Source organism: Peromyscus californicus, unplaced genomic scaffold (genome assembly GCF_007827085.1).
Source record: "Peromyscus californicus insignis strain IS unplaced genomic scaffold, ASM782708v3 Scaffold_21__1_contigs__length_65335640, whole genome shotgun sequence".
NCBI lineage: Eukaryota > Metazoa > Chordata > Mammalia > Rodentia > Cricetidae > Peromyscus > Peromyscus californicus.
Window position 1 is genome coordinate 2,411,294 of NW_026294514.1, and position 12,046 is coordinate 2,423,339.

General features: G+C 39.3%; 1 protein-coding gene across 1 annotated transcript in view; it reads left to right on the forward strand.

Moving 5' to 3' along the window:
* LOC128117476 (60S ribosomal protein L9-like) overlaps positions 1-4,336 on the forward strand; it is a 57,955-nt gene extending 53,619 nt beyond the window's left edge. Inside the window, exon 5 of the mRNA XM_052749395.1 lies at positions 1,351-4,336. Coding sequence (XP_052605355.1) covers positions 1,386-1,955 — 570 coding nt within the window. The 5' untranslated portion in view covers positions 1,351-1,385 and the 3' untranslated portion in view covers positions 1,956-4,336. The remainder of the gene's footprint in view (positions 1-1,350) is intronic.
* The last annotated feature ends 7,710 nt before the right edge of the window (positions 4,337-12,046 follow it).

Consider the following 12,046-nt stretch of genomic DNA (forward strand, 5'->3'; position numbering starts at 1 on the left):
GGGGATGGTTGGCCAGGGGGAGGATTATGGGTTCAGTGGGTTTGGGTGGCAGAGTGGGTCTTGTAGGATACAGAGTCCAGTAGGTGGTGGCGGTGGTGGAGTGGCCTGCCCTCGGGACTCCTACCTTGTTTTGTTTTTTAAAGACAGGATTTTTCTGTGTAGCCTTGGCTGTCAGTGAACTCGCTCCGTAGACCAGGATGGCCCCGAAAACACAGACTTATGCCTGTCTCTGCCTCCAGAGTGCTAGGATTAAGGGTGTGCGCTACCACCACCCTGTGTTTAGTTTTATCTTAAACATAAAGCATTTCTATGAGTATTGTTCGTGTTAGCACTCCATCTCTGGGAAGTACTGTGGATAAGCAGCTTTAGGGAGGCTAGGCTTATTTTGGCTCATGGGTTCAGAGGGCCGGATGGCTTTGTTGCTTCTGGGTATGCTGAGGCAGGGAACCATAGCAGAAGTATGACACAGAGGAAACTGGTGCAGCTCATGGCAGCTGGGAGAGAGACAGACACAGTGACCCGGATTCCTGGGTACATCCCAAATCCAAACTGTAGCATTTACTACACTGCTTTTTTTTTAAATGTTTAAATATGTAATGAACTTGTGATTTAAGTTTTTCTGTAATGTGACATCAGAGTCCATATTTATTTTTTCAGTTTATAGGCCATTTGACTGAATAACTATATCTCAGATAAACCGCTTTAATATGGTACCATGTTGTCACACTATAAACTCAGCTTGATTTCTGGGTTATTCTCCTTAGCTGAACTATTTTTATTTTTCCTGACTTTAAGTGGACAACTCGGTGGCATCAGCATATTCAATAGTTTTACACCTGTCACTACCATCCATTTCCATAATGTTTCCATCTTCTGATATTGAAACCTTGACCCAGTAAACATCACCTTCCTATCTCCACTCCCTTTAGACCCTGCTTTCCTTTGTCTAGCTCTGAACTGAGCACTTGAGGTATCTCACAGCATGAAATCATGCACTGTTTGTCGTTTAGTATGGCCTATTTCACTTCGTACGAAGCCCTCAAGGTTCATCCTTTTACCATATGTCAGATTTTGTGTAAGAATGCGTGTGCACACGCACATGAGAAATAGATCTGTTCTGTTAGCCATTCATCCTCAATGAACTTTTGACTCAGTTCCAGTTTTTAGCTTTTGTGGATGGTTCTGTTATGAAAATGATTGAAAAACATCTGTTCAAGTGTCTGTTTTCAGATTTTTGGATATTTACTAAAGAACTGAACTACTTTATGTCAATGAAGTGTTTTGTAGACTTTGCTTCTAAGTAAAAGGTGTGGTTTTTCATTTGCCTTTCTGTGTACTTATTTACATTAGAAAGTGCTGTTGACTTTGCCCCATCTACTGCGAGAATGAAGACCTTTCTCAGCAATCAGGCTGTCGACATTCCAGAAAACGTGGACATCACTCTGAAGGGGTGCAAGGTCATTGTGAAGGGCCACAGAGGAACCCTCCAGAGGGACTCCAATCACAGCAATGTAGAGCTGAGTCTCCTCGGGAAGAAGAGGTTCCGGGTTGATAAATGGTGGGGTAACAGAAAGGAACTGGCCACTGTCCGCACCATCTGCAGTCACGTTCAGAACATGATCAAGGGTGTTACACTGGGCTTCCGCTACAAGATGAGGTCTGTGTGCACTCACTTCCTCATCAACGTCGTTATTCAGGAGAATGGGTCTTTGCTTGAAATCCGAAATTTCTTGGGTGAAAAATACATCCGCAGGGTTCGGATGCGGACAGGCATTTCTTGTTCTGTCTCTCAAGCCCAGAAGGATGAATTAATCCTTGAAGAGAATATTGAACTTGTTTCAAATTCAGCGGCTCTGATTCAGCAAGCCACAACAGTTAAAAACAAGGATATCAGAAAGTTTTTGGATGGCATCTTTGTGTCTGGAAAGGGAACAGTGGCGCGGGCTGATGAGTAAGACCTAAGTTACCCGGCTCCAGAAACAGGATTCTGCATTTAAGTACAATTTGGGGTGTCTGTGGGGACAATAAAAGACTCTTATTTTAAAAAGAAAGAAAGAAAGAAAGTGCTGTTGATTCTATAGATTTGCCTCCTTTAATAATCCCACTAAGTTCTCGTAGGATTTCCAAAAGATTGTTTTACTGCACTTACTAACATCTTCTTGGGCTTACTATGTTGCATCCTCTACTATTTTAGGAACACAGTGATTCTAGAGTTACTCTAACTTTATTAAGTAGTTAGGGAAATTTCTCATGATAATAGTCATGGGGGTAATTATAATTACCCCTGAAAAAAACACTTGCCACTTTATTGTGAGGAGTACAGTTAGCTGACAGCTTTAGCTCCAAGTGCCTTTAGAATCTTCTCAACTTTTGAACTGAGGCCATTGTGTTCCTAGGAGGCCACAGCCAATGACTTAGCATATCTGCTGACTCTAGGGCCTGGTCATTTTTGTTTAACTTCCCTATTGAGCATTATTGAGTAAGTGAATCTGCCAGGTCTGCATGTCATGTCTACCTGTCCTGTCTTCTGTCCAATCTTGCCTCTTCCTGTCCTTTTTGGTGTTATCCCTCAATAAATCTTTGCATCTGCTAAGTGAGAGAACTACCTATTGGTCAAAATTGTGAATGGCATGCAAAAGGTCCGTGTGAATTGTCAATAAGACCCATTTTTAATAGACATAAGTCTACTGAAATACAAAGGTAAATTCTCACTGATTATTATGAAATCATGTCCCCACATAGAAGGTCTAGGGGTTTATGAACCAATGAACCAATTCCTGACATTTTCTATGTATTTTAATTCTACTTATACATTTATATGAGTGTGTGTGAATTTATGTATGTATTTGTTTGTTTGGTGTATGTGTGTATGTAGAGCACACGTGTCACAGCACACAGGTTAGAGGACAACTTTCAGGAGTCAATTCTCACTTCCTGCCATGTGAGTCCAAGGGATAGAGCTCAGGTCAGGAATGGGCAGCAAGCATTTTTATGCACTGAGTCACCTTGTCCACTGGCCCTAATTCATATCTTAGCTGAGTCATGCTACTCTCTCCATTCTCTGAGTAAAGGAAATAACTGTTTCTCACATTGAATAATGTACTTTAACATTTTGATAAGCAAGAGGTGGAACAGTTAGGGTTTTATTATTTAAAAAATAATAAAATATGGATCCTGCCACTTACTGCTAGGTGACCTTGAGCCAGTTATTAACCCCCTCCTGTTATGTGCACAGGATGCACAACATTCATCACTCATGTTTGTTTGACATGCCAGGACAGTGGCCAGCAAACAGGAAGCCTCAAATGCTCCACTGTTACTATCTCTGTCTCAAGTGGAGTTTCTTGAGGTCTACCATACACCTGCTTTCTTGTGTCTGGACTAGGGCTACTTCTTTATTCTGCTGCTTCATTAAGGTGAGGAAAGAATGAGTCAAGTTGGAGTAGCTGATTGAGGGACTCTTCAGAGGAGAGGCCTTCATAAAGGAAGAGGTGATGCCTTGCCTGAGAATGCTAGCACAGCACTGTGCTTCTCTTTGGCTAACAACTCAAAAGGGACAAAAAATAGTTCAACATGGTTTCATGTACATTGACATTTTCGCAGCTGATCAAACCAATTATATTTATATATAATTTACATAGATACTCATCTTAATGACTATGTCTACTACTGTCTTGTGCAAAATAGTAATGAACTTCTAAAAGCTGATTCTGTGTTTCTTAACTAGTTTATCCCAAGATAAAGAATAGCTCTGGTCAGATAGTACAGTGCATCCAAGGAGTGAGCACAGTGGTCTTCCAGAGACTCGGCTACCAAGTATAGTGTAGGACATGGAACAGCTTTTACTAAAACAAATAAAATGAGATCATAGAGTATAGGAGTCAAGTCCACATGCTGTAAGAATATGAGGCTTTGATAAAGTGTTTACATATGTCCTACCTTTACAGTAATACTGTGGGTTTAATTATTCTGAGGGAAAATCTTTGTTTTTATTCCAACTTTTTTGTTATAAATAAAAATTTTAAATGTGTTTTATAATAGAACAATCATGTTTGTTTAAGTGGAACATCTTACGAGAAGCTTAAGGAAAATGATAGCTGCTTAGAGAACTTTGGGGCACCAGCAGACTCCTCTGTGATGTATTTACATCCTGAAAGTAATGTATATTGTTTCCCATCCTATTTTTAAATAGTATGATGTAGAGATAGTGTACTAGCATACCACATTTTCTAATTGAATCGTAACTACACCTTTTATATGTTTTTCTGAGAGACTGTCAAAACTGTATCAAAATAAGAGGAAAATAATGATTTTCCCATTGTACCAGTTCCCCTAAATCTGTAACTGCTGCTGTCCCATTAAGTTCATTGTGTCCTCCAGGGGGCACTAGATCTAATAGTGAGCAGATGTGATGGGCAGCATTCCGAGTGCATTGGTAATAATACTAGATTCTATCCCTGTGGATCCAGACAAATGTGGCCATCCTTGGGATGTGAACATAGGCCAAGCAGTTTACCTGGGATTCACTTAGAGTAGTTTTTTTTTTTTTTTTTTTTTGAGAGACCTACTAATAAGATTTGCAGAACTAGTAAATGTTAATTTTTCAGAGTGCATAGTCCACTCCCTATATACAAAGAAACAAAGTCAGACTTGCATACAGCCTAAGCAGCTGTACCATGAACACAGATCTTATGTGATACTAACCTGCACTAGGAGTCCTAGGCTGTGTGGTCTAAAATTAAACATATGGGGGCAGATTCCGTTATGCCACTGGAGACTAGTGCACATATTCCATATCACAAGGCCCAAGATCCAGCCTGGACCTAAAAGACTTGAGTTTATCCAGGCTGATGTATGGTCAACTATTATCTCTATGGTAGTCGAGGAGTCCTATATACTGTTCTAAAATATCAGCTTCTAATCCAGGATAGATTTCATAATCCAGCTGTAGATGTAACCAACCATCTTATCAAATAAGAAACACAGAGCCGATTCAGAGAAGAAAGCCAAGAGGTCAGAGCTAAGAGCCTCACCCTTCCTGATTCAGGGATCCTCTTCAGCCAAGAGAGCTCTCCGAAAAAAGGGGCCTCTTCCTGTGTGTATGACTTTATATACTCTAGCTGTTCTGCCTTCTCATTGGTTGTAAACCCAAACATGTGACTGCCTCATCATTGCCTGAATGTACCGCCCTCCATGTCCTTAAAGGCATGTGCCACCGCCGCCACGCACTTGCTATGGCTCTAATAGCTCTGACCCCCAGACAACTTTATTTATTAACATACAATTAAAACCACATTTCAGTACAAGTAAAATACCACCACATCCAGCCCTTTATTAACTGTGACTGCCAATATCTTTTTTTTTTTTTTTTTTTTTTTGAGGCAGGGTCTGACTGTGTAGCCCTGGCTGGTCTTGAATTCACAGAGATACACTTGTTTCTGTCTATGGAGTATTTGGATTAAAGGTGCACACCACCATACCTGGCAGATCTACATGTCTCCTATCTCTATGTTAATGTTAAAATGATAAAATTCTAAAATTCATTGCACTCTTTGCAAATCTTAATTCTTGAGTCATATACTGTTTAGTAGAGGAAGAGTTTCAAAATCTTTGTTCTCAGACTAAGAATTTCAGAATCCAGCTGTAGCTGTCTTTGGATCCTTATTTCTTCTCTCTTATCTCCATCTCCCTCCAACTATACCGTGTTTCCACGGTAAGTATTTTTTTATGTTTTTAAAGATAATGTGTAGATATTATATCCACTTTTGGTGTAGATTCCTATAAATTTTGACAAATGCATAATGATTATTTAACTGAAACAGTAATCAAGATTTTTTTAAAAAAAAATCTCTTATCACCCTAAAAAATTATTTGTGTGGGACTGGGAAGAGGTCTCACTTGGTTAAACATCTACCTTGTAAGTACAAGGACATGAAATCACAGCACTCAAGTGAAAACCGTGTGTGTGATGGCATGCACTGTAATCTCTGTGCTGCTGAGGGAGAGACAGGAGGATCCTCCTTGGGGTTTCCTAGTCAGTCTAGCTCCAGGCCAGTGAGAGAACTTATCTCAGAGGAGATGGACACTTTTCCTCAGGATGATACTTCATGTTGTTCTACAGCCTACACACACACACACACACACACACACACACCTCCTACTCCTATATCTAACTCCTGGTGGACCCAGTTGTGTTTTTAGTCTTAAAAGATTTCCTTTGATAGTATGTCATATTAATAGGGATATATATATATATACACACTTTTGAGTCCCTGATACAGTAGCATGGTTTTATATCATGTGTATATCATTGAGTCAAACTCTTATACTTACTGAAATGTGAAAGTGACTCTCTCTAACCCCACATGTCTTCATGACACTAAACAATTTTTTTCTAGAATGCCTTGCTACCCTATTGATTACTGTTTTTTTTTAACTCAACTCCTTTGTCAATACAGTATGTATATGCTAGGCAGACATGGGCATTGCTTTTCTATATTAGTTACTACAGTACATTGCAGTGATGTGTGACCTTAACAGCTTCCTCTACTGCAGGAATAGGAAAACTATGCCACGAGGGAGCCATCTACAAATCTATCCTTCCAAGTAATCCAAATCCACTCCTTTCCCCCATTCCTAGCTTTATGTGACAGACACAGTATGTGGCTTACAAAACATAAAATATTTACCAAGTATTCTTTAGAGAAAAAGTCTGAAATCTACTCATGTTGCCTGGGAAGTGTTTGCATCATGGCAGTTTAGTTCAGGGGGAAAACAGAATCCAAGTCAGGAGTCAATACAGGAGAATTGAGTATGGAAGAACATTATTAGAATACTAGAAAGTGGGAGGAGAACACAGAAAAGGTGTATTAGTCACAGCCCCGGAGGTCACACTGTTGACCTTACAAGAACCAGCAGGCCACCCTTCTCTGTAGCTGTCAGAACATACAAAAGACGGCCCTTGTCTTCTTGCTGCCTTCTAATCTCATGGGGCTGCTGGCAGTTGGCAGAATCTAACCAGAATCTGCTGGTAACAGAGTCTATGAAATTTCTCTTTTAAGCTCTAGAGCCCAGGATAGAAATGGGATGTGGAAGCTGCTATAGTGGGGAAAGCTGATAATTTCAGCCTTTGTGAGGTAGAGGCAGACCACTGATGAGTTGAGCTTAACATGGTTCTGGGCCAGCCTGAGCTCACGGTGAGAACTTGTATCAGGAAAAAGCAGACCAAGCACAGTAGAGACATGGGAGTGTATGGGAGCTGAGTGTCTGCACTGTGTCTGGCACCCCGGCATATAATCGTACTTAGTAGGTACTCAGTGAAGGTTGTTGAATTGAATTGAATCCAATTAACATTCTGGAGCCCTCTGTGCACTGGGACCTTCCTTACGGAGTTCCTTGCCTCTAGCCTGTTCCTCTCCTAAGCCAAGGGACTGGAGTACAAATTCCTGGGCACTGTCAGACAACTTGGTTTTTACTAATAACAAACTACAGAAGTTTTAAGAATAGGATGAATTTATTATTTTACAATCACATTAATTTATATAACAAACATCTTCTTTTTACATTGCAAATACCTCAATTATATATTTCAATCTAACTGGAGTTCAAAATTCCATGATTAGAATTTAAGAGCAGTTTCATTGTTTGTACTAAAACACAAATACTTAACTTGATCCTTGAGAAGATAATGTACCTTAGCATTAACTTCATACTCAGTGCCATTTGTTGAAAGGTAATTAATATTTCTTACCCCCTAACCCTTGCCCTTCACCCCACATACCACATTATGCTCCAGATCCAAGCCTGGGACATGCGTGAGCAGCGCTGCACTCTTAATGGAGTCAGTGGCAACCCCATGGTGGCTTTGTCTCAGCAGTCAAACTTGATGGGAGGATCCAGCTGACTGCTTTTCTCTCCTGTTTCATATGCTATATGCTCCTATCCTCTTTTGTAGATGGAAGAGTATCATTAACATCATCTCTCAGTCAATTTTTAGTTCTCATTTAAGCAGGGGGAAATTTTAGAACAATTTAAAGTGACATCCTTACTTTTAAATTAAGTGACATGCATAAGTCTGCCACAATTAACACCCAAAATTCAGTGTGACCTTCATGGCAGCTGGTGATATTCTAATATTTCTGACGAGTGTATGAAAGGTGAAAGGACGTATTGCCTTTCAATGGGCATATGTAATGGTAGTAAGCATGACTAGCGGGATATGCTTGTGGATAATGCTGGAATGTTTGTATTTATAATTAGGAACACTTATGTGAATTTGATATAAATGTCTGTCATTAGTGGTGCTTGCTTATCAATTTCCCTGCTACATTGTGCAAGAACTGTGAGTGAGTGTATGGAAACCTACTACATTTGGTCTTATGACAAGTAGGACAAAATTCTTTCAGGTACAACAATATTTATTCAGAAATTGTAAATATGAAAGTATTTTTAAATTTTATTTTATCTTATAAAAGCAGGCCTGATATTATAGAAACTCAAAATATAATTTCATATATGAAGCTCAGTTCTAAACTGATGGTTTTGATTTTTTGAGTCAAGGTCTCATGTAGTCTAAGCCAACTTTAAACTCACCATCATCCCGTCTCAACCTCTCAGTTCCTGGAACTACAGTGTGTACCACCATGCCTAGGAATTGTCTGCTTGGACGATCCTAAAAGAAGTTCCCAGTGTAAAGGGAGTTTCTTATGAATAGCTCTCTGTGTGGGTTTCCGTGGTTTCCTGGCTTCCCTTGTTTTCTGCTCTTTCTTCGACTTGGTTGTCCTTATGCCATGTGCTTTAGACGTGACATACTTAAGGGACAAGTAAAGCTAAACATAATGGGCTTCATGTGGGAGATTTTAAGAGGTTTTTCTTTATATGTTTCTTTTCAAATTTTATGTTTTGAAATTAAAATACAATTACATAATTTCCCCCTTTCTTTCCTCCAGCCCCTACCGTGTACCAGTGTAGCTCCTTACTCTGTGCTCTCTCAAACTCACGGCCTATGGTCCCTTTCTTTAGTTGTTATTTCTCTCTCTCTCTCTCTCTCTCTCTCTCTCTCTCTCTCTCTCTCTCTCTCTCCCTCTCTCTCTCTCTCCTAAATATATATATTATATAAAGACAATTTGTTCAATCCATATAATGTTACCCGTATGTATGTTTCTCATCACTTGACGGTTATAAACATCAAAACAATGAAATTACTGTTTTCATCACAAAGGATTGTGAATGTGTGTGTGTGTATGCATATACATGCTCAAATGCTAAACAAAGGCTCTTCCACTACATCCTCACTCCATGAAATAAACTAGTATTAATATTTTAAGAACTTAGTGGACCTGGATCATCAAATCCTCAATGAACAGGCTTTAATGACAAGCCTAATCTTCCTATGACTGATTAATTTCCAAATAAATTGGTTTAGCTTGTTCATGATATTCTTCCTACTAAATGTTACGATACAATTTGAAGGATTTTAGGAAGTTCTTTTGTATGTCAAATGAAACAACTCCTTTTTTCTCTCTATGGTTGGACACTGTGAAAGCAGAAGCCATACCTGCTCTTTCTCTGCCAGTGTTCCCTAGACTGTTGTTTCCAAGAGATATTTGTTGCATTATTTAACAAGAAACTTATACTTACAAATCGGTTGAGAAAGGCACCAACATAAATTGGCAAGCTACATGAAGTGTTTATTATGTCAAATAAAACAATACTCTCTATCATTTCACATAGAAAAAAAGCATAAGTGACCAGTAATTATGGATGGTGACTGATCTCTTTATGAATCAGACAATGCAGATGGAAACTCAAAGTACTAGCTTATTTCAGGACTAGCAAGCAACTAGAGGAAATGAGCCTTTTCTTTCTCTACTTAGAAGTGCAATGATTATTTTGATTCATTCAGAAAGTGGGTTGGAAATATATATATATATTAGATGTAAAAGATACAGAATATCAGTCCATCAATTCCAGAAGATAACCCGGTTTGGTAAGATGCATATTGATTACACCATAGAGGAAGTGGAACTTTAAATATCCATCCATCAATGGGAAATTTATCAACTGAACTATGGTCCCTGTATATAATGGAATCCCATGTACCCATTTAAGCACTCTAGATATATATTCGTTAATTTGTAAAAGTATAAATGGTATATTGTTGTGTGCTTAGAGAGATTCTGTATATCCCAGGTTGGATTTTGCTGTGCACGATCAACTTATGCATACAGACTTATGCATACAGTCTGAACTCCTCGGCTCTCCTACTGCAGTGTACCAGGTCAGTGTAGTCACCAGCACAGCTGTGATTTCAGAACTCTCATGGAAACAGGAAGTCATGGTTTGCTGACCTTCATTACACAAGGAAAATTATGTGTGTAGATGTTTGGCTGTGTCTATATGGAGAAAGAATGCGTATCTTTCCAGAAGAATGTTCACACATAGATTGTAGTCCATGGCATCGTGTAGGAGATTCCAGCTCATTTTTGCTTACTGCCTGAGGTTTTTCTGCAGCATCTAATTGATATAGACACTAAACACACTCATACAAATTATTATCTTGTTGAGTCTGTTTACTCTTCATAAAAACAGTTTCAGAGTACAACATGCCTGAGTGCACTGAGATATCTCACCTTAAATACGTATCTATGGGATAGAGAAATATCTAAATGCAATTTGGTTTTCAGAATCACTGCATTCCTGCATTGTGTACATAAATTTCTTCTTTCTTTTCTGTGTTTTTTTTTTTTTTTTTTTTTTTGGTTTTTCGAGACAGGGTTTCTCTGCGTAGCTTTGCGCCTTTCCTGGAACTCGCTTTGGAGACCAGGCTGGCCTCGAACTCACAGAGATCCGCCTGGCTCTGCCTCCCGAGTGCTGGGATTAAAGGCCTGCGCCACCACCGCCCGGCCTGTGTTTTGTTTTTGAGACAGGATTCTGCTGTGTAGCTCTGGGTAGCTTGGTATTTGGCATTAAGCCAAGTCTGACTTCAAACCCATAACCACTTTCCTGCCTCAGCCTCCCAAGTGTCAAGAATGTAGGTATGCAACACCACACACAACTACATACTTGTTTCTCTAATAATCTGTTTGCACCAGGTTTTTATTTCTCTCCCCATTATATTACGTATACAATTGCCAAATTTACATATATAGTATATTGCATATATGTACATACATATATGTATATATATATAGTTCTGCTATCTGTGTTTTGTAAATCTATCAAATATCCAAATAAGTGTGGATATACATTTACTTCTCATCCTTTCCATTTTCATGACTGCTGGCTCTCTGGTCTTTTCTCCTTACTACAGGGTTCTTCCTTGCTTTTTTCACATGTTATCTTCCTTAACACACTAATGGGTATGTATGCCAACTCTAGTGAGGATTCATCTGGACATTCACTGAAATAGACAATAAATATCCAATTTCATCTGGAGAATTTAACTTAATCTCCCATATATTTGCAATCAGTTATCCATAGCCACTTTCAGCTTCTGTCAGGCTTTCCATTTCTAACTAAATGGTCCTGTATATGCACCAAAATGTGTAGGATGTAGCACAATATGCAGCTTTGGACATGCAGCTTTCCAGTTCTGCTTGGAAAAGGCTCCTTGGTGCCCTTCAGATATGTATTTAATAGGGAGAAATATAAAAGCAGAGAAGCAGTCACACTTGCATTACATAGATAAGACACGGTGGTCCCCTAACTTGTAGAAGAAAGAATATGGAGTAGAGAGATGCGTTCTGGGGTTTAGAGGAAACAAATGAGCAATGTTCAGTAATGCATGAGACGGGGGGAAGTGATGATAACACGGTCTTCAGGCAGCGTTGGCCTCTTGAAGGGAAGACTGTCATCATCTGCTGAGGAACAGAGGGAGTGGGCAGAAATTGAGGACTTTGCTAGTCAAAGAGGGAACATTAACGAAAGCTCCGAGATGTGGAAGTCACTAGTTTCTAGAAATTGTGAATATTCTCGTACAGAGTATGGAATAGGATAGGGAAATAGAAGCATGGACAGACAAGGGACTCCCTGAATGTGACGGAAC